At 51.7% G+C, this 23,019-nt stretch overlaps 1 protein-coding gene across 1 annotated transcript in view; it reads left to right on the top strand.

Moving 5' to 3' along the window:
* Window positions 1-23,019, top strand: part of PLEKHG4 (pleckstrin homology domain containing, family G (with RhoGef domain) member 4) — a 69,988-nt gene that overhangs the window by 35,595 nt on the left and 11,374 nt on the right. The window contains exons 10-12 of the mRNA XM_010001046.1: window positions 4,842-4,980; window positions 7,471-7,593; window positions 8,101-8,292. Coding sequence (XP_009999348.1) covers window positions 4,842-4,980; window positions 7,471-7,593; window positions 8,101-8,292 — 454 coding nt within the window. The remainder of the gene's footprint in view (window positions 1-4,841; window positions 4,981-7,470; window positions 7,594-8,100; window positions 8,293-23,019) is intronic.

The raw sequence follows: 23,019 nt of genomic DNA, 5'->3' as shown, positions 1-23,019 counted from the left end.
TGCAGAGAATGATTACAGTCCATTTAGCAGTATCTGCATTAGCTGCAGCATCATGAACACAGGCTGGGAGAGTTGGGGTGTTCGGCCTGGAGAAGAGAAGGCTCCAGGGAGACCTTAGAGCAGCTTCCAGTGCCTGAAGGGGCTCCAGGAAAGCTGGGGAGGGACTTGGGACAAGGGCAGGGAGGGAGAGGACAAGGGGGAAGGGATTAAAACTGGAAGAGGGAGATTGAGGTGAGACATGAGGAGGAAATTGTTTGGTGTGAGGGTTGGTGAGAGCCTGGCCCAGGTTGCCCAGGGAAGCTGTGGCTGCCCCATCCCTGGCAGTGTTGAAGGGCAGGTTGGATGGGGCTTGGAGCAACCTGGGCTGGTGGGAGGTGTCCTTGTTTATTTTAGGGAGGTTGGACTAGATGACCTTTAGAGGTCACTTCTAACCCATGATTCTATGAAATACACTAGCAAAAAGTCACATGGCTTACATTCCTTCCATCTACAGATCTTTGCCATTTTCAAGTTGACCCAGTTTAGCCAGAGGATGAGCTTTAGGCTTCACTTGAGCTGTTCCTCTTGCTGCTAGAGCAAGTTTTCAAGGGCCAGACAGTGAGTTGCAGAACAGCAACAGTTCTACTGCCTCCCTCCCTGCCCTCTTCCATTTGTCCAACCATGCCTGGTGCAGCACCTGCTCTTCCAAGCTTTTTTGGACCATCTATTTTCAAAACTAAATCAGGTTCTTTCACTCTGAAAACTCAAGTGTAACTCTCCAAGTCTAGATGCTTTTTTTTTTTTCTAAAGGGCGGATTCAGACAGAAATGGTCTTTCAGAATTAGAGGTTTAGAATTACCCTTTCATTATACAACTCCTTGGCACTTCTCCAGAAAACTGAAGATGTTGGGAAGCTGCTTCTGCTGAAACGATAATTGCCCAATGAAAACAAGATTTGGGGAAACATAAACTGACATGAAGCTACCCTTTTTTTTTTTCATTTGTTTGCTATAAATTATATTGACTCTGCTCTATTGCAAAATGACTCTGGATGATTTGACCATGGAAGAATGTAGTGAAAGACTCTTATTACCACGCTCATATGTGCAGGGAAATTGCAGTGCATCCAAACAGATCTGGGCTCAGACAAGACTTTCCACTGACTTCAAACAATTCTCTGCTTTTCTTCCTCAATGCTGCTCAGGCCTCTATTAAAATACCTTGAAAGTGCTTAACAATCAGGTATTTTCTTTTTGTGTGGCAGGAGGGAAGTCACTTTTCCTTCTTAAAATAAATGGTCAATATTTAATTTGTTTACTCCAAGCTGCCTTAAAAGGGCAGGAATGAAAAACTCCCAAGTCTGACTCTGAAAAAAGCAATAGTTGTTCATGTCTGGTGTTTCCCATGGAATTCCCTGTTCCAGCATACTGTTGAATTTACCAGTTTAGTAGAAAGGATTCAGAGGTTTTTAAGGTGTCTATCAGCAAAGGGATGGATGTGTGTAGATGGGGAAAGAACCAGAGATTTGGGAGAAGGGAGTGAGTGCCACATTGGATGCTTTCTATGAGCACTGGAAGTGCTGGAGTGAATCAAACCCCCCAACTTTCCCATGGGCTTGGGAGTGATTTCTTTGTTTGGCTCAGCTGTACTTCATACTCCAGGGTGGAAAGGGTTATATTTCCTCTGTGTAAGAGGAAAAGATGGATGTTAGTCAGAGAGCCTGTTGGGCTGGTAAAAGTGACCTGTCAAGAGCTGACAGTGGATGAATGGAGTTACCTTGGAGATGCAACAGAAGACCAACAACCAGACGTTGAGGTTTTAATGAATGCCTGCCAAGTGAGGCAGAATGTGTGAAAACAGCCTGGCTGGACCTCCAGACAAAGAACTGAGGGATGTTGGAGGAACTGGGCTGAGGAAGAGGAGGAGGGATGGTGTGAGGCCACACCTGAAGTCCCTCTGGGGCTCTGAGCCCATAGAAGCCTTTTGGAAACACTCTATTTCAGGGTGGCTTGTGTGCAGTCACTCAGCAAACCACTGGCAGGACCATGGGAAGGGGCAAATTTAGGGTGTTGGGTTGTGCCCTGGGAAGTCCATCACTAGCCTGCTGTGCAAGTGTTCACAGGCAACAAGGAGCTGCTGGAGAGAGTCCAGCACAGGGCACTGAGATGCTGGGGGAACTGGAGCATCTGCCTGTGAGGAAAGGCTGGAAGAGCTGGGGCTGTTCAGCTGGAGAGGAGGAGACTGAGGGGGAATCTGATCAGTATCTCCAGGGGGTGTCAGGAGGATGGGCCAGACTCTTCTCAGGGGTGCAAGGACAAAGGGCAATGGACACAAACTGGAGCACAGGAGGTTGAACCTGAATATGGGAAAATACGTCTTGACTCGGATTGTAACAGAGCCCTGGGACAGGCTGCCCAGGGAGGTGGTGGAGTCTCCATCCCTGGACATGTTCCTGTGGGATCTGCTTTAGGGGATCCTGCTGTAGCAGAGGGGCTAGACCAGATGATCTCCAGAGGTCCCCACCACTCTGTGATTCTGTGAACTCTTGTTTCAAGTTGCTGCACCACCAGGTTCCCACCATCTTGTGATATCTTGTGATGTGTTGAAACCAAAGATGACTCCTTTCTCATGGGCTTGGATGGCCATCAAGACTCCCATTACAGAAAGGTCTAGCAGGTCAATCTAGCTTGTTGATGACTGCCATCAAAAGAGGTGGCATCAGCACCAGACTGATTTCCATGGACGCTCAGAGAAAGGTTGGAAAACTGTTTTGCCTCATGAGAGGATAATAGCAAATATTTGCATACGATAGCCTGTAATATCTAAAGCTACAGATGCTTGTCTGTGCCAGTGGGAGGATCAGCATGTGCTGTGTTGGGGGGCTTTCCTGGCTGGAGAAGAGCATTTGTGCCAGCAGGGACTTCGGTTGCATGGGAGGAAGACCAAAGGGTGTCTGCCTGTCTGGCTGTAGCTCTGGAGCCTTCATAAAATCATGGAATGGTTTGGGTTGGATGGCACCTTAAAGATCATCTACTTCCAACCATAGTAGGGGCACCTCCCACCAGCCCAGGTTGCTCCAAGCCCCATCCAACCTGCCCTTCAACACTGCCAGGGATGGGGCAGCCACAGCTTCCCTGGGCAACCTGGGCCAGGCTCTCACCACCCTCACACCAATTTCCTCCTCATGTCCCACCTCAATCACCCTCTTCCAGTTTTAATCCCTTCCCCCTTGTCCTCTCCCTCCCTGCCTTTGTCCCAAGTCCCTCCCCAGCTTTCCTGGAGCCCCTTCAGGCCCTGGAAGGTGCTCTAAGGTCTCCCTGGAGCCTTCTCTTCTCCAGGCTGAACACCCCAACTCTCCCAGCCTGTCTCCAGAGCGGACCTGCTCCAGCCCTGGGATCATCTCTATGGCTCCTCCTCTGGACTCTCTCCAGGAGCTCCATGTCCTCTTTATGTTGGGGGCTCCAGAGCTGGACCCAGCCCTGCAGGGGGTTCTCACCAGAGCAGAGGGTAACAATCCCCTCCCTGGCTCTGCTGGTCACTCTGCTGATGACACAGCCTGGGACACAGTTGGTTTCTGGGCTCCAGCTCATTGTGCCAACTCCTGCTGAGCTTCTCATCCACCATCACCCCCCTAGTCCTTCTACTCTGTGCTGTTTTCAATCTATTGTACTCTTCAGAAACCAGGACCTGCCAGATAGGCTCTCCTGCACAAAACCCAGCACCATTCACACTGTTGCCAAATACAACTCCCAGCCATGTCCCGAGCTGTTCCTCATGAGCTGTCCTAGCTGTGTCGCTGCTGGGAACTGCCCTGTACAACCTGCTCTGGAAACAAGCTTTCCAGAGCTCAGGTTGGCCAGTGCTGCTGGCTCTGCTGCTGTGAGTCTCCTGGGTTGGATCTGGGTCCATCCCTGGGAAAGGATTACAAAACAGAAGGCTCCTATCATCACTGTTTGTTTATGGTGGGTTTGGGAAAGGCAGGAGCAGCCTTACAGCTCTGATCTTTCCATTGGAGGCTGCAGTTTGTCTGTGGACAACCTGTCTGCTCTGCACTGCAGTAGCACTGATCTCAGGCCAGAAACAATTTGGGATGTTTTGGCTGCACTTTGTAGAAATTCTTTCAGGCTAATGGCATTTTGTAGAGGAAAAACAAAAGTATCTTAAGAGCCTGAGGTTTGAGGAGTTGGCTGTTGCACCCTGGCTGGATTTCTGAATGGAAAAATCCTGTGGGTTTCTGCTGTGCAGAGCTAGTTGTCCAGACATGTTGTACTACCTCATGTCAACAAAATACAATCTAAAACCTCCAGCATGGTTCCCACAAAATGCTCCCATTCAGTTGCATTTTGTAGGTTCAATATGCTGATAACCTGAGACAGAAGTAAATGTGAATCATGGAATGGTTTAATTTGGAAGGGACCTTAAAGATCATCCAGTCCCACCCCCTGCATGGGCAGGGACACCTCCCACCAGCCCAGGTTGCTCCAAGCCCCATCCAACCTGCCCTTCAACACTGCCAGGGATGGGGCAGCCACAGCTTCCCTGGGCAACCTGGGCCAGGCTCTCACCACCCTCACAGGAAGGAATTTCCTATCTGAAAGTGTGAAAGGACACCAACTTTTGCAAGGAGCCTGGCTGGGAGGAGGGGCTGTGTCCTTCCTGCCAGGCTGTCTGCACTGGGGTCCGAGAGTGGTGAATCACGGGGACGTGCAGGCAGCAACATTATTGTCGTGTTCTCCATATGGAGATGGCCATGATGGGTCCTGCAGAGAGGATGACTGAAGTGCTGCTGTCAGCCAAGTTGTGTTTGCATGAAGTGCTGCAGGTGATGCAAACCCCCTGACCAGACCTGTGTCCCCCTCCAGGGACTCTCTGGATGCCGCCAGCGCGCTCTACAACCGGGTTGATGAGGGTGTCCACCGCCTGGTGATGGTGTCCAACAAACGCATCCAGGAGCTGGAGCTGGTGATGGAGTTTGAGAAAGTGGAAGAATGTTTGAAGGAGGTAAGGCCTGTGACTGCCTGCTGCCACCCTCTGACTGTGCACCCCACAGCAGGTGCTGGGGCTGTTGAGCTCTCCTGGGAAGATGTAGAATTATGCCTTTAAAAGAGCACCAACAACTGAACATTGGAATGTGGGATTTGTTGTCAGAAGTGCTGAGAACCAAGGCACTATTTGCCTGGTACCTCTTCACACCAAGGAAAAAAAGCTCCTGGTTGTTTTCTAAGTGTGGATCTACCTCTTAAATAACTGTGATGTTTTTCCTGATCACAGTGTGGTGGCTCATTGCTAAGCAGTACACTTGGAGATAGGGTATATTTTCACATTGGCTATCAAAAGTACCCTCCCAGCAAGACTGCTGAGGAGCCATCCTTCCTGCTCCACCTTGAGAAGCAGCAGAGTGATGGCATCAAGCTGATGAGGAGTCAGCGTGTCCCCTCTGGGCTGGAGGTCCTGCAGGGTTTGCTGTCATCCTGCTGCTGGATGAGCCACGCGCTGCACACTCCAGGCAACTGCCCATCCCTGCTGTGCACTCTGTTGTTTAGATTCCTGGGCAGTGCTCAGGTCCCTGCTATCTGAGAAGCCCCAGGTGCACTCCTTCCCCTCTGGGTGCAGTCCCAGGTGCACTCCTTCCCCCCTGGGTGCAGTCTGCAGGCTGGGGAACAGCCTCTTGTCCTTAACCCAAGAGCTGTGCTCAGCGCCCCCACCCCTCTGCACTTCCATGGGTGCCCCTGGTGTGGTGCTCATTGAAACTCTTCACAGCCATGGGGGGACTGAAGCCATCAGGCACTGGGGTTCAGAAGGACCTTTGAGACCTCTAGCCCTGTAGATAGAGAAGATTAAAGAGTTATAAAGCAGTTCAGGATGAATGTCCAACGGGATCTGGTCAGTGTTGCAGATCCAGGCTGTGCTCCCTAAGCCTGAGCTCAGCCTCAGGATTAAGGAGTCAATCTCCTTTGCTGTAACTCATCAGCAATGAGAAGTTTTACATATCACTTACTACCCTCTGTGTGTGTGAAGGGTTCTGTGCTGTTTGGGGATCACCTCAGGAACCTTACAAATCAGTAGTAGGTCCAATTTCACTGTTGCTCTTCTAGGATTTTGGGCTCTTCTCTGGAGAGGACTAGATTTGCAGAGGAGGCTGTAACTTACCTGTTGTTTTCACAGGCCAAGAGTTGTAATGACTTCCCAAGGTGGATCCAAGAGTTGTAATGACTTCCCATTTGGAGGCAGACACTTGGGCTCCATGCATTCTGTGTTCAGGTCACAGAGTGTGATGCAAGAACCTAGTAAAGACTCCCTTAACCACACAGTTCCTGATACCAAACAGAAATGGAAAAAGGCACAAAGGGATGCTCTGCAGCCTGTCCCTGCTTTAAGCTGAACTTTTTTTGGTGCTTTTTGGTGAATCACTGGAACAGGTTGCCCAGAGAGGTGGTGGAGGCTCTATCCCAACATTTTTTTGATTGAATTGAGCTGAACTGTCCAAGCTCCCAGCTTACTTTGCTTCAGGTGACCGATGGCAGCATTGCTGGTGGCAGCAGCTCCTGCTTTTCAGCCTGCCTAGGAGCTGTAGGCACCAGCAGTGTCAGAACTGCAATGTGGGTCACAACCTGGGAGCCCACCCCATCTCTTCCTCTTGCCAGGGGGCTTGTTCCACAGGCCCAAACTCTCAGTCCAGAAGACTAGGAGTTTCTCCTTGACTGTGGGGTTCAGTTGGGATATAGATGGAGGTGGTACAGGAAAATAGGATGGATGAACATTAGGAAACATTTAGTCTGCCTCCTCCTCCAGGTGCAGCTATGTCTGAAGCAGACAGGTTTTCCAGCCTGTTTTTAAAACCCTCTGTGGATGGAGGAGCTCTTATCCTGCCTGGTCTCCTGTGTCTGCTTCACTTTCAGGACACTCTTAGTCAGTTGTCTACCCATGTTTGAGGATACAGGCTTATGGCCATGGCTGGGCTCTCTTGAGGAGCCTGCAGTTACTGCAGGGCTTGGTGGCAACCAAGAGCAGGGACTGAGAGCCCCAGAGGACTGGGAAAGGTTGCAGATGGGGAGAATCCATCAGTAGTTTCCCACTGACGTAGTTCATGTCCTGCCACTCAGAAAAGGTAAGTGGTGCAGGAAACCTGGCAGCAGGGAGATTTTATCCCACTCGGGGGTAACAAGAATATCAGGCCAGCCTGCAGGTTGCAGGGCTTACATTAGGCCATGGCTGACCTGAACCAGAGCCCAAGCAGCTACTTGCCCTGTTTGTGCCTCAGGCTGGTGAGCAACAGCAAAGCTTTGCAATTACTCAGTAACCTGAAGTGGAAAAACTAGCAGGAGACTCCAGCTGAAATGCCAGGATGAGGGGAGAAGTGTACATGCACATTCTTTCCAGTAATGAAATGACCAGCATTATGAGAGCAATTCCTTGCTCTTTCCACATAAAGGCCTGCCTTGGTGAGTAGCACAGGGTGACTAATTGTGGAGCTGTTCCCTTTTCTCCTAGGTCAGCAGTTGGATTGAGAATGTTGGCAGAAAACGGCTGAAGGAAATTATCAACCTGGATGATTCTTTGGAGATTCTGCTTCAAACACAAAAGCAGTTCAGGGAGTTTGATCTTGTTGCCAGTGTAAGTGTTGTCTGGTTGGAAAAACATATTCTCCAGAGGCTGAGCTGGCAGCATCTGTGCCTTGTACGTGCTCAGCTGAACCTGTGATGCTCAGAGGGCATTGGAAGAGGGTTCATCACCAAGGTGTGTGTCCTTCCTTTGCACCACTTGGCTTCCCTGCTCTCCTCTTGCAGCCAGAGCCACCAGCTCAACCCCTCAGTAGGTGGTATTTGTCAGCTTTGAGGAAAATAACTACTGTGGTGGAAGATGGATTTTGTTGTTGTTAATCCCTTGGTGTGCTCGTAACACACTTTTTTTTGATCCTAATTGACCTGTAGGCCTTTACAAGCTGCTGTGTGGCTCATGTAGATCAAAAAAGAGGGCAGAACTCTCTAGAATTCTGCTGTAAACAAGTGCACTCCTGCCTTAAAAAACAATCTAATTAGCCCTAGCTGTTAATGACCTTGAAGACTGTCTGCTGCCCATGTCAGGTCTCTGCCCTCATACACAATCCCATTTTGTTTTCAGGAATATTGCAGAAGGGGGCAGGAAGCACTGAAGAAGGTGGATCGATGGGAAGACTTCTCCTCTGTGGATGTAGGTTCTTACAGGGTGAAGCTGCAGAGCTCCAGGGACCAGCTGGAGGAGTTCTGCACTCAGCTGGATGAAAGCAGGCACCGGATCTGCGAGACTGTCAGGCTCTATGAGTTCTTTGACAAGGTAAGAGAAGGCATCTGCTGTGTGGAGAAGGGTGTAAAAAGCCTGCTGGGCCTCAGTCCAGAGCTCAGTTGTTGATGAGAGGTGTGAGGTGTCTCGTGCACCAGCAGGGAGCTGGATCTGCAAAAGCCCCCTCATGCTCGTGTGTCTGCAGTGATTTTTTTTCAAAAAAAGAAGGGGTGGGTGTGTGTTCCAGAAGATGCCCACATCTGTTATGAATAGACATCTTCTGCTGTCTGAGCTGTAGCTTGTAGGCCCCTCTCTTGGCCACAGTGGCAGAAGGATCATGGCAGGGTAGCTTGGACATCAGGGGCCCAGGGATTGGCTGCTTTGTGTCCAGCCATGGCCTCCAGGCCAGGCTGCCTGTGTTTGGTCCATGCTGATTCCTTACATGTTGGTCAGTTCAGCCTGCTGACACATCAGGAGAAGCACACTCCTGCTCAGCCCTAAATACAGCCCAGCTCCTCCCTGCTGGAGGCCTGCCTGAGGAGAAGGAGCACCAGGATGGGGTGCTGGGAAGTGTGGCTGAGGGAACAAGGGGGCTGGGTTGGCCCAGATGTCTGAGAAGCAGGAGGAGAGGATCCATGTGGTGACTGTGCTGCCCTGCTCACCTGTTTGTGTTAATGCAAATGCACCTACTCAGCAGACCTGCAGTTGGATTTGCTGTCCTTTAATTTCTAAAGTTGCAGATGAATAAACAGTAGGATTTTCTAAGTGCCTTTTAAAATACAGCTCTGGCAAGAACAGAAGGCCGGGAGCCTGTGCTCCATTTATTCCACACTTGTACAAACATTGGGTATTGAAGTTCTCAAATTCCAGGAAGGATAGACACTAGAAGTTAAGCTGTACCAGATGTAGGTGCCACTTTGTTGCTGTCTCTGAGCTGCCTTGGCAGCCAGAAGTGCTCGGGGAGGGGGGAGGAAATTGAGCTAAACATGAAAACATGGAGAAGCATCTTGTGGGAGGAAGGAGAGTGGGGAAGGGATCCCAGAACACTGCTGCTGGGACATGGGGGGATTGAGGGGGCTTGGTGGTGCTCTGCAGGTCCACTCGAGCTCATGTGCAGGTGGGGGACCCTCGTGCTGTGGGAATGAGTCATTTAAGTTTTATTATTTTTAATTTTTTCCCTACTAGTGGGGAGAAAAGTGCCTTCTGGGCTATAGGAGAAGGGCAGGAACCTGTCCTCTGTTTGCTCGTTGGGCACAGATGTTCAGGGGCTGCTCTGGTCCCTCAACACCCATTGCCATCATGGGGGATCCTGGCAAAGATGGTTTTGTCATCTTTCTTTTTATAAACTGAGGCACACAAGGGTGCCAGGCTTTGCTCAGCATCTTGGCAAGTCTGTGGCCAAACCTAGTGTGTGTGTGTGTGTGTGTGTGTATGAACCTACTCAGCCCAAGTTGGGTGTCTCTGGAGCACAGACACGGATTGTTGCACACGATGGCTCCTTGGATCAGGCTTGGAAACCACTGGCAGTGGCAGCTCTTGGGCTGCCAGGGTGGTCAGACGTGACTCAACAGCAGTGGATGGGCTTCTACAGCTCCAAAGCCTCTCCAAGCCCATTCTTTGGGGCACAAGTGTTACACAGACCCCAACAATGGCCCATTTCTTTTCCTAGGGTGTCATGGTACTGCTCATACACCTTCTTTTTGGTGGATGACAGCTGGGGGTGCAGTCCTTGACAGCAACATCCCTCTGGGTTGTGCCCTGGTTGTGCAGAGCCCTGGTGAAAGATGAATGTGAGTGGCAGAGTGTGTTTGCACACTGCCTTGGCGTGGAAGAGAGGTACCTGGCTTGGTGCAGGAGGAGGATTTTGATCTCCCTGGTTTCAGTAGAACCATAAACAAAGCTGGTGTTATATTTCCAAGGTGTGTATTGTGAACTGGTGGCCAACTGAAACCAGGGGTGTGGAGGGGATCCATCCTGCAGCTGTAGGATGGGTGCAGAAATCACTGTGCAGGATGAAAGTTTTTTCAGTGCTGATGATTTTGATCTTGATCTGCAGAATGATTTCTGCCTTCCCAAAGCCAAGTCAGTGGTGTGGTCTGGGAGGCTGGAGGAAAGCAGGAGGTTTTATCTATACTGATTTCACTCTTTTGATGCTGTGCTGCTTCGACCTTCCTGCAGTGATCTTGTCAGTGCCTGGCTAACCCCCTTCTCCCTTCCTTCCTATCTGAGGGAACATCAACAGCAGGAGTTTAAAGTGAGTGGTGTCCTCAGTTTTCCTTCTTGTAAAGAGCCTGTGGTGTGGCAGACCCCAGGGTTTGGGGAAGGAGCCTGAGGATGCATAAGCAATGTACCCAATGGTAATGAGCTGGCAAGCTGGGTTCTCTCCAAACACCTCAGCATGTGCCAAGGGAGTGGAGCTCCCAGCACAGGGATGGTGGGATTCATCCCTCACGCTCCTCACTGTCTGCTGGGAACAGGAGGCTCCATTCTGCTGTGGTGGGCAAGTGTTGTGTGGGGGGCTGCCTGTGACTGCTGGATGGGCCGTGGGACAGGACAGCACAGCCCCTTGAGGTCTGTCAAGATGCTGTGCTGTGTCTTCCACTGCATGGCAGCTCCTGGTGGTCTGTCAGAGCTCCCTGAGGCCAGGCGGGCTGGGCCAGACCACAGGGAGCTTGCAGATGGGCTGGCAGGGTTCCCTCCCCACAGCCATGACCAGAGCCAAGCTGGATGTTTCCACTTGTCCCTGCTTCCTTTGTGGCAGGAGCTCTTGGTGCCTGACAGGGGCTGTGCTGAGGCAGGAGGAGGGTTTCCCACCCCTGACTACAGGCAGAGGGTTGTTTTTCAGTACCGTGGGCATACTCAAGGACCTGCCATCTTCCTGTGGCTTCATGCCTGGTCTTTCCACTGTCCCTTGCTTACTCAGTTCCAAGATTGTTGGGACCTGGCACCACACAGGGCTTTGGTACATCACAGGGAAGCTGAGCAAGCAAGGGTGTGTGTGTGGTACCAAAAGCTCTGATGTCTGCATTGTTCTGCTCACATGGGCAGCACCCAGTACCCTTTTCTCCCACCACCTATCCTGGCTCCACAGGCACACCATTACTAGAAGGAGCTAGAGCACATCTCCCTCTCCTTGTTTGCCTTGTCAACCTTCCCATGTTTTCCTTTCTAAGACTTTCTTAGGGTGACAATTATTTCCCAGTTCAGTCTTATAGCCCAGTCCCTGTGTGCTCTTGACTTTGCCATCATCAAAGTGCCCAGCTGCTTGGACCACAGGCTTGGAGTGGCCTGTGTGTGAGCTGTGTGCCCTGTCAGGACTGCAGCTGCCTGCCTGGCAGTGACATACCTGATGATCCCCAGCACTCAGCACTATCCCTGCCAGCCCTGGGTGACAGCCAGTCCTGCAGAAAGGTCGTAGCTAAGGTGCCCCATCCTTGCTGGCAGAAGTCAACGTGGAAGAAATCACTGACCCAACCAGAAAGGGCAGGGTCCTATCAGCCCAGCTCAGCACCTGCATGCCCTGCAGTGGGGCTGAACCACCCCTGTCATTACAGGAGAGCCCGAGGCAGCCCCAGGGGCTTTTTCCTGCTTGTCAGGATGTTGTGCAAGATGCTGCTTCTTCTGGTGCTCAGGGAAAGTCTGGGTGTTGCCCTGCAGTGGCCTGGAAGCATCTTGCAGCTTGAGCCCTTGCCTTGCCTTGGCTTTCCAAGGAAAGCCACTCAGAGGCTGGTGCTAAGGATTGTTGGGATGAGAAATAGTAGCATTTCCCCTGGTGGGATTTCTTGGGGCTCTGCTCCATGAGCTGTTCCTTCAGTGGGATTTTTGGACTGCCACCCTTGGATTCCTTCCCCCCAGGACCCCTGGCCATCAGCCTGTGCTGCTACTGGTTCTTCAGTAGTGATCTCCAGCCATCTCCAGCTTCTTTCTGCTGCACACCAGGATCTGCTTGAAGCAGGCAGAGGACTCCCCAACCCCTCTCCATCTGTGTTGACACCTGGTGGAGCAGGTTACCTGTGCTCACGTGTGGATCTGCTTCTCCTCCACTCTCCTCCTCCTCCTCTCCCTCCCCTCCTCAGCCACTTTGTTCTCTGTGGCTTAGAAAACAAAGCCTTTGGCAAGTGAAGGAGGTGCCTGCCCTTCCTGGGGGAGGGCCAGCTGGCCTGCATTTGATTATGGCAGCGCCTCCTCATCCCTCCCCATTGTCCCTGCTGCCGTAGGAATGCCAGCCTTTTTGCGCTCCATCCCCTGAACAAGTGGTGCTGCCTCTGGGGCCCAAAGCGGGGCTGGGGCCCTTCTCCCCATCCCTCTAGGCCCCTCTGGCAGGAGAGGTCCTCTCTGCACATCTCCATGCACCTTCCCTCCGAGTCTAGCACACCCCAGCCTGACTCTGCAGCAGACAGACACAGCAAACCCTCTTGTAAGTACCAAGTGGCCGGGGCTGACGTGTGAGTTGTGTCGAGGTTGTTTGGGAACAATATAGAGAAGGCTTTTTCACTCAGTTGCTTCTGCATGAATCAGAGTGCTTTGTGTGTGCCTTTTGTGTGCTCAGACAGAGCCCTGGGGGCTGTGTGTGTGTCTTTGCATGGTACCCCCAACTCCTGGGGTTGTGCTGTGTGATCCAGCAGTGCCTGCCCCCTCTGCTCTTTAGCAGAGGATGCTGCATGATCATTTCTTTGGGCATAATTCCACTGTGCCCAGAAGCTGCTGGGGGGGTTGCATACCTCCAGGCTGGCTGGAGGCACATGCTGGTGCCTTTTGATCTGCCCCCACTTCTGATCAAGGTGTGGACAGTGCAAGAGGAGGTTGATCATCTCAGCTGCTCCCAGGTTTACTGGGCTCCTATCCCACCAGTGCCTGGGACCTGCTGGCACAGCATTCCCAGCTTCAAGAGATGAAGCTGATCTTAGATGTGACAGCAGAAATCCAGCATGATAAATTAGCTGACTTCCACAGATTTCCTTACCTCCCACTTCTCCCCAAGAGTCAGAACAATGACCTGCTGACACCTTGTTTTCTGCTCTGCTTGGTTTCTGATGATGGACCAGATACAGCGTTGCAGATGATGGTTTTGAGGGGGAAAAAAAAAATCAAGTCTCCTTCAGACAGTAAAGTTTTGATATTTCTTTTTGTTTAGCCTTTGACAAGAACAGAAGGGTTGTGAGTATTGGTCTGTGGGAAGCTGGAAAGGATCCTGGTAACTGGGACCTAAAACTGTGGGGTTTGTTGGGGTTTTTTTTCTATCACAGGCTGTTTGGCCCAAGTTGAGAGCTGGAAGGGTGCTGTGATTCCTTGCTCTGGGAATGTGCTTGGAGGAGAAGTGGAGAGCAGCACCAGGGAGGAAAAAGAGGCATTAATGTGTGTTTCCTGTAGTTGATTCATTCTGAGCAGGCAGGTCTCTGTGCTGAGGTGCTGGTGTCTCTCTGGCAACCCTGCACAGGGCAGAGGGTGGCTTTGCCCCCCAGCACCTCTGAGCAAATGTGGTTTTCACTGTGGCTTGTAATAAAGTCCCTGAGAGAGGCTTAACAGGCACTGCTGTCTCCCATCTCTGCCTAGAGATTGGCTTTGCATTTCTGGGGACTGCTGAAGTTCCCAAACAGCAGCTTTCGTTTCATTCCTGGGGCAAGAACTGAGGATGATGAAGGAAGATCCAAGCAGCACAGCAGAGAGAAGAGCAGACCATGCCTTCCTAGTGCTGTAAAGCAGTTTTAGGGGAAGCCAGTGTTGTCTGGCAGCAGTTCTGCCTGACAGCAGCTGTCTCATCTCCCTTCCCTCTCCTTCCTCAGTTACACTTGTAAAGTCGTGCCCTCAGACAGACATCCAGCCTGATTTGCTCTCCCATTTCAGGGGTGTCCTTTTTCATGCACAGCCTGAAGCAGTCGGGGGGGGGGGGATGAGCCTGGAGGTTGGAAAATTGATCCTCTGGCAGAGTTCCTGCAAGGTTAATGTGTGAAATCTCTCCCTGCACCTCCCTGCCAGGTTTCTGCTTGGAGGAGTCGTCCTGCAAGGTTAATAAGCCTCTGAGGTTCACTTTCTCATCAGAAAGTGTTTGTTATCAGGAAGTTTTGCTTTGCCTTGGTCTTGGGAGATAGTTCTCTTGCACAAACAAGGAATCCTGACCATTCCAATCTGATCTGCAGCTTACAGCTCCCCTGCATTTTTCTACCTCACCAAGTTATTGATTTGGAAACTGTTTTATTGATTCTGCAGTAATTCACTGCTAGATCAACTGGGGGCTGTTTTCTCCTGTGTTTCATCAATTAGTTTATTGCCAAATTGGCATCACAGCAGTGCCCTGAGCTCCCAGCAAACTTTGCAACCATAAGTGAGTGCTAAATGGTAGGTAGCACCAACACTTAATGTTCCTTTCTGGTTGCACAACACGGTGTGAAACTGGTGCAGAAGTTTGTCCCTCACTGCTACTGGGCAGCCATGAATTAATTAGGGTTTTTGATGTGCTAAAGCCAAGCACAATTTGCAGTTGAAGGTAAAGGGTTCTAGAGTTTTGATGCTTTTCAGCACCTCCCCCAGCACCCCAGGTTAGCACCAACTTTGTGTGATGCCTGTGGCTTGTGCAGAGGGGCCAAGCCTTGCTCCTCTGCCTGGGGTCCTTCTCCCTCCTGCTGTGCTGGATCCTCTCCTGGCTTCAGGGCATGGCAGGGAGAGCCTGGGGGAGCCAGCCAGGGACCATCTTTGGGGATGTAAGCTGCTCACTCCTCAACTGCCTTCCCTGGATCCCAGAACACATTCTCCTCCTGCTGTTTTTTACAAAAACATGCTTGACATGTTGAATGATCTGTTGCCTTCATCCTTGGTCAGCAGAGCACTTATGAGTACATACTGCTCTGTGCCCCTGCCTGCCCATGAGCATAAACTGACAGTTCATAGAATCATGGAATTCCAGACTGGTTTGGGTTGGAAGGGACCTTAAACATCATCTAGATCCAACCCCCTGCATGGGCAGGGACACCTCCCACCAGCCCAGGTTGCTCCAAGCCCCATCCAACCTGCCCTTCAACACTGCCAGGGATGGGGCAGCCACAGCTTCCCTGGGCAACCTGGGCCAGGCTCTCACCACCCTCACACTCAGGAATTTCCTTCTAATGTCCAACCTAAATCTCCCCTCTCCCAGTTTCAATCCATTCCCCCAGGTCCTCTCACTGTAAGCACTTGTAACTGAGCTACCAGCCCAGTTCTGTGAGTTGGGTGGGATCAGATCTGCAGGATCATAACACTGGCAGCTGGTCAGAGTGTTTCCTCCCAGCAGATGAAGGGCTCTCCCAGCTCCTGCTTCAGCTGGGCTGTGAGGGGAGCAGGTTGCCTTGAGCTGTAAGATCTGGGGCTAGCAGAGCTCTTTCCTCAGCTGTCCCCAGCTTGTGCATGTGGGCAAAAATGTCCCATTTGGGTGTTTTTTGTCATTCTGAACTTGGAACAGGAGCTGCACAAGGTGACAGGTTTTCTGAATGTTGGTGTGCTGGCATCCATCTGGATGCCCAGATCCTCCAGGAGGCTGGAATTCCCTTTAGTCACGGGAGTTAAATAGATCTGTTCAAGCAATCTGGACTTGAAGCTCCCCTCGGAGTACAGATGGGGCTGAAGCTCACAATGGCTCCATCTGCATATCAAAGCCCTGGACATATGGACAGGGCTCTGAGCACTCCCTGCCTCTGACCAGGCTCCTTTGGCTGCTTCCCAGGGGCTCACGGGTGCAGCTTGGTGTCCTCTTCCCCCAGGGAGCTGTCTCTGTCCTCGTCAGCTGCACCCAGAGGTGCACTGGGTGTCTGGGCTCAGTTTCATCTCTGCCTCTCCCAAGGCAGAAGCACCCACAGTGCAGAGAGATCCGAGCACATCACTGAATAACTAAGTGGAGTTTAACTTGTGACAGGAGAAGGGATGTGAATTGAAGACTACAGAGGAAGCACCCAGGCTCCCCCGTGCAGGCCCAAGGGTGTACTGGAGGTTTTGCAAGCCCCAGTTGGGCACAGAGGACCTCATTAGGAGGGAGCCAGTGCTGGGCAGACAGCAGACACCTCCCCCAGTCTGGTCTGTCCTGGTGTGCCATTACAGCCGGCTGTTTGCACTGGGTAATGATGTGGCTGTCGGGACAGATGTAAAAGCAAAGCATGCAAAAAAACCTCTGGAGGTGCTATCAGCCTGGGAGCAGAGTGATTTGTGGCTGTTGTGCAATCAGCCAGAGCTTTGGTGACTCACACATCGTGCTGTGGCTTGATCTTGATCTCCAGTCTGGCTGGTAACGTGAGCTCCTGGCACTCTGCAAAGAGGGGAGTTCTCCCCTTCACTAGAAGAAGCCTGAAAATGTGCTGCCCTTTCCCTCCTCCTCCTCTAGGCAGTGGTTGTACCTCCACAAATACACACTCAGCCCTTCATGTCTTCTTTCTCAGCCATCAGTGAGTTACACTCAACATGTGTATCTTCTTTCAGGTCAGTCTTTAGGTGGTTTCATGTCTCTAGTCTCTGGCATTGGCTGTAGCCAAATGAAGGGACCAGCCACCAGATCCCAGTGATTAGGGAGAGCCAGAGAAGGAGAGTGGTCAAAGGAGACTTCAGCACACTGTTTGGGTCTGTAACTGATGAAGCATCAGAAAGGAGGGAGGATAATAGACACCAAGGCAGTGAAACAGCATCTGCTCTTGTTCTGGTAAGAAGGGGCCATGAGCAGAGTTTCGTTGACAAAAAAAAGCTTTGCAGTGAGTGCACAAAGCTGATGAAAAGATGGGCAGTGCCTCAAAGAGCCTGCTTTGCAGCAAAGGCAAACATGAAAGGCTCTGATTTTACTGGGAGCAAACTCAACCTGACCATCTGGGCTCAGGGGTTTTTAAACATTGAGAAAATCCCTTTGGTGGGACAGAAAAACAGTGAGAGAAGGGAGCACAAAGTCATTAGGGGCTGTGGAGCAGAAACTGAGGGAAAGCTGCTGGGAGGTTTTCTGCAGCTGCAGAGCAGTGGAAGCTGTGGGGAGGGCAAATCAGACTCTTGCTGCCCAGCTTCCTGGGGAGTCCTTTTATACATACATGTATAAATATTTACATGTGTGTTACATATACATGTGTGTGTGTTTGCCTACAGATAGGTAGTGAAACTGGCACAGGCTGCTCTGTGGAAGCTCTGCATTATTCCAAAGCAGGGATTATTGTGGCTTGTTGTGAATCCTGAGTTGAGTCAGGCTGTTCCTGCTGGAGCTACCTGAGGTGTTGCTTGGCAGTGGCAGCAGTTGGAGCACAGGAGGGTGAGCACGTGTCCTGCACACCAGCCCCAGCCCCACATTTGCCCTTTGGGCTCTCGTGCTGTCGTCAGGAGAGCAGAAATCATATGCAACCCTGTTTTAGCCAATTACATTCTCCTGTAATTAGACTCTCCTGAGCTTGTCAAGCCTGGCTGCCCAGAGGGGAAATGAAGGGATTTTTGAGCTGTGTTTGTGATCACCCAGAGTGCTGCTGCAAAAGTGTTTCCAAGCTCATTGCTGTAATGAGCACCCTTTGATGTGCCCTGACCAACCCTGACCAGTGTTGCTTCCCTGACCCCGTGTTCTTCTCTCCTGCCCAGCTGTGGGTACCTCCCTGTCCTCCCATCTTATGCCTAAATCCAAGGAGTCTGTATCCTGCTCTTGTCTCTCATCCTTGGCCCTCCTGTAGTGTTTGCACAGCATCTGGCACTTGGTACCAGGCAGGAAGGCAAATACAGGATATGAAGCTTGTTTTCCTTAGCAGCCAGTTTTTGGGGTGAATGTAGTGGTCTGTCCTCCCTTGGAGAGGGGAGGGGAGGCACTGTGAGCTGCACAGCAACTCAGAAATGGTTGGACTTTTTATTTTGAGAGGGTGAGCCCTTCCCTCAGTGTTTAAGGCTGAGCTTTTACCAGCTACATCCCACGCAGGACACGGTTTTGATTAGTTTGGTTTCTGCTCCTAATGAATCCCAGGCAGGGCTTCAAATGCAGCTTGGAATACAGGGTGGGGAAGAGAGTACCAGGGAACCTCTGTGCAGAGAGGACATTCCTTCTGACTTGGTGGCTTTGCTGAAATGAATGCTGAAGTATGCTCTGAGGTGACATGACAGAATCACAGAATGCTGGGGGTTGGAAGGGAGATCATCAAGTACCCCCTGCCAGAGCAGGACCACCTGGGGCAGGTCACACAGAAACATGTCCAGACAGGTCTTGAACGTCTCCAGAGAAGGAGACTCCACCACCTCTCTGGACAGCCTGTCCCAGGGCTCCCTCTGAAGTTTTTCCTCATGCTGAGATGGAACTTTCTGTGTTCTGGTTTGCATCCACTGCCCCTTATCCTATCACAGGGCACCACTGAAAAGACACTGACCCCTCCTTCTTGACACCCACTCTTCAGATATTTATAGACAATAATAAGATTCCCTCTCAGTCTTCTTCAGACTAAACAGCCCCAGGTCTCTCAGCCTTTCTTCATAAGGCAGGTGTTCCAGTCCCTTCATCATCCTTATAACCTCCCTTGGACTCTCTCAAGTAAATCCCTGTCTGTCTGGAACTGGGGAGCCCAGAACTGGACACAACACTCCAGATGTGGCCTCAGAAGGGCCAAGTAGAAGGGGAGGAGAACCTCCCTTGACCTGTGTGTGTCTTGTATATCCAAGTACTTGCAGAGCTGCAAATCTTGCTAGAAGTGACCAGGAGCTTTGGCTGTTAGAGATGTGGGAAAAGCCTCCCAGTGCCCAGGAGGGATTGCTGTTCTTTCCAAAGCTCTTTTGTGTGCACCTTGCTTTGAATTGTACTTGAATTTGGGGTCGGTTGGGATGTTTTCTCTCCCTGCTTTCGTGCAGTGAAGGATCTGACCTGTGCCCAGCAGGGGTGTTCCCTGCACACTTCAGTGGTTCGGTGGGAAGTGCAGCCCCTTCCCCCTCTGCCTTGTCCTGGTTTCCAGGGCTCCTCGGGCCGGCATTTAGGAGAGCAGCATTTGCTTGTGAATAGCCAGGGCTGGGGGTGCTCTGAAGCCGTGGCCCTGGCTCAGTCCTGCCCGAGGGGATGGTGCTGCACAGCCAGGACATGGACCCCCTCTGTAAGGATGGAAAGGTAGGATGAGGTCTGGTTTTAACCCATTAATCGACTTGCCAGGGAACATGGGCAGGTCCTGAACTCTTCTTCTCCCACTGTCCCTCCTTTTGTGGGTGCTGGTAGTGTGAGGGGTGCTGAGGAGAGCACCCAGCAGATCCAAGGAGTGGTGAGCTGCCCACTTTCTGCTACAGCTCCTTGGTCTCTGAGTCAGGAGAGAAACAGCCTTGGCACTGTTTGCCACCTGCCAACTCTTGTGATGATAAAGTTTTAGCCTGGCTAACTTTCAGTATATTTTGATGTAAAATGGCTTTTAAATTGTGGTCCTTCTGAACTGTCAGCACACAAGGCAGTCCCCAGCCACAGGTCCCTGCTGATGCTGTGCATGAAGCAGCCTGTGACAAGGGACATGTTGGTGTGGTGAGCAGGACTCAGATCTCAGAGCCGTGTTGGATTTGGGAAGGAATAAGCCGAAATGAGCACTTGTGATGAGGAACACACCTGGGTGCAAGCATTTTCCTGCAGGAGAGCAGCATTTGCTTTGGGCTGGTGTTCTGGGGGTTGCCCTGGCACTCTCTGCTCCTGTGCTGTGTGTGGAGGCTCAGCTCTGCAGGCTCCAGCTGTGCACAGATGTGGGGACAGCCTGGCTCAGTTTGCAGCAGTTCCTGGGGTGCTTTGACCTTTTCTGGCTGCACCAGTTCATCTTGCTGCAAGCAAACCTCATCTTGCTCTCTGAACTCTCAGCTGAAGTTAAGAGCACTGGGAGTGAACTTGGTGGTGAAAGTCTTGTTAAATAGGGAGTTGTGCAGCTTTTTTTGCCACAAAGACCTGCAATTAGTTGTGTTTCACTAACGAACAGCCAAGTGGGGCACAGTTTGCACACAGGAGCTGAATGCAGTCTGGATCAGGGCTTGTTTGATTACGTCTCTTTCTTTTTTGCTGGCCTTGGCATTCTTCCCAGCTGTTGTGCTGCTTCCCTCTCTCTCTGTTGTAAAAAGCAAGGGAGTAGGGGGGCTTGCAGTGCTGGGACTTGGCTGCAGAAGGCTGGGGGGGCTTGGTCTGTCTTGCTGCTGTGCTTCTGTCATCGTACCCACAGCTGTGTTGTATCTCTGCCTGTGGTGTTGCTCCCATCAGGAGCAGTCTTGGCTTTTCCTCACCCGTGTCTCTGCTCCCTTGCACAGTCACTTCAGACTCAGAGGGAAACCTCACAGCAGAATTAGTCACCTCCCTGGGTGCATTTTTCATCTGCAGAAAGCTGGAGGGTTTGTGATCTTCCTTCTCCACCTGCCTCTGCCTATTCAGACACCCAGTTTTCTATGTGACAAGAAAAGTGGAGTTACAGTCAACATCTCCCCACAGGAAGAGCTGAAAGAGAAGGTTTGGCCAAAGGCAGCCCCCCCCCTTGAGATTGCCCTCTTCTGTCATGTGCCTGAGGATGTACAATGGTTGTCTCCTGTCTTGGCTGCCCAGAAAGTGTCTTATAGATCTCTGGATCTTGAGTTGGAGAGGGATCTGGTGGGTTTGTGCTAGGTTTGAGTTGGGGAGGTGTGATATGGTGGCTCAGGTGAGGATCCAGGACCCTGCAAGGCTTTCTGTGCAGTGTTGGCAGAGTGTTCCCAGGCAGGGCAGAGCAGCTTCTCTTGGCCTGTGTTTGCAGGTGGCACTTGAGTGATGCCAAAGCCAAGAGACACCAGACTCCAGGAGCTCTGTCTTTGCTGCTCTGCAAACCTTGCCCATGGTGAAATGAGCAGGGACCAACACAGGATGATGGGCTGGAGGGCTGGAACATGCTCTAGTGAAATCCTTGGCTCTTCTGAGCCCCTGCCTGCCCTTGGCAGGACCAACCTGCTGCTGACTCTTCACACAGCTGCTGGATGGGTCAGCCCTGTGTGTGCAGGAAGCATGTTTGTCTTTAATCCTGTAATTGAGAGCTTCAGCAACAACTTGTCTGTAAAGATCAAAAGGAGAGGTACAAGCTCCTTCCTGCCTGGTTCCAGACAGGTTGGGAAGATTCAGCTTCCCTGCACAGAGGTGCCTCCTTTTCTACATCAGCAGCTGTTGCAGCTTTGCAGAGAAGCTGTAGGTCTCCCTGGTCCCTGAGTGTCCCAGGGCAGTGTCCTGGTTTGCTTGAGCCTGCTTGGCAACCTTACTAGGACAGAAACTATGGCCATACCTGCACGAGGGTGTTCCCTCCAGGACATGTTGGGTCCCTGGAGAGAGCAGTTGTCCTCAAAAGGGACAGTCAAAGCAGATGATGTGAACTGGAGAAAGCCTTGGTGGCCCCTTAGCATGTTACCCAGCAAGCTGCAGCGTGTGGAGGGCTGCTCCCATTGTGCAGGGAACAATCTGAGCTGTTCCTGGGGCTGCACTGGGAGGGGGAAGAAATGCCATTGGGATTCAGAGTCATTTCTGTGCAGCCCTTGGAGTCCTTGCCAAGAGCAGACAGATACCATATGAAGATGAGAGATGCTGGGGCTGCCTCCATGTGTGGTTTGCAGCCCAAGTTTCTTCTCTCTGTGACCCCATGCAGATCTGCAGAGTTTCCTTAAAATAAAAGAAGCCTCTTTTCTTTCTCCCATCTGGAAGTAAGTTCCCCAGCCTTGGAGAAGGCCTTCCCAGGGCAGCTGCCTTCCTGACTGACTGCTGGAAAGGCTGGACCCATCTGGATGTGTTCCTGTGTGATCTACAGTAGGTGATCCTGCTTTAGCAGGGGGCTTGGACTAGATAATCTTCAGAGGTCCTCCCAAGCCTGATAACTCTGTGACTGGCCTGCTGGCTGTGCCTCTCCTGCATATTGCTCTCAGCACCCTTTTGCAGAGGTCCTGGTGCCTTTTGAACTCAGCTTTTCCCAACAGTGAGTCAACAGGAACCACCGTGCAGCCTTCAGTCAGCATCACCCCTTGGCCTCCAAAGCCAGAGAGGTGAGGTGTGCCCTTAGCCCACACCAGCAGCCAGCCCTGGCTCAGGGCAGAGCTGGAAGGGGCTGGTGTTGGTTTTCATGCAGCTGGAGGGAGCAGCTCAAAAAAAAAAAGCAGCAGAATAGGCCATCTGTCCCCAGCAGGCAGTGCTGCACCTCGCAGGGTGTGCTGCTGCCTCCAGGGAATCGAAGACCCTCCACATCATGGATAAATCAGATTCCCACCAGGCTCTGGTGTGCCCTCTGCCTCTGCACGTCCCTCCTGGCCCCAGCAGTGGGCAAGTCTAGAGCATAAAGCCTGGATGGAGGGAGAGGCAGGTGAGGGACCTGCTGCTGCACTAGGCAGAGTGATGGGAGGAGAGGGGCTGCTGCTCTCCCGACTGCCCTGTCCTGTGGGGCTGTAGGAGAAGTGTTTTCTTGGAGCAGCTGCTGGTGTTTCTGAAGCATCTCCTTGCTCAGCATGAGTAATGGGGCTGGCTGCACGCTCACCCTGCAGCTGCAGCTCCCAGGGCCATGGGGAGGGCTGTGACATCTGTCCCTGCAGTGACTCTGCTGTGCTGGCATTCAGCTCTCTACAGACAGCAGTGCTTGGCTCTCGGGCTGAGCACCATGTGAATGAAGCAGGTCCTGTCCTACTTGCACCTCTTGTCACCAACAGAATGAGCTGCCACCCAGTCTGTGTGACTACCACATCCCCCATGGGGATGCAGTGTCTGCTCCATGTTTCCATAAAGTCTTGGGGGATTTCCTTGGTGTTTAAGGCTTTATTGTGTATGAAAATAAGTGCTTTAAGCTCTCAGGGTGAAGGTTGTCACAGTGAGGCTGTTCA

This window comes from Chaetura pelagica, unplaced genomic scaffold (genome assembly GCF_000747805.2).
Source record: "Chaetura pelagica isolate M959 unplaced genomic scaffold, ChaPel_1.0 scaffold856, whole genome shotgun sequence".
Taxonomy (NCBI): domain Eukaryota; kingdom Metazoa; phylum Chordata; class Aves; order Apodiformes; family Apodidae; genus Chaetura; species Chaetura pelagica.
Note: the sequence above shows the minus strand (reverse complement) of the source record. Positions and strands in the feature narration are given on the sequence as shown.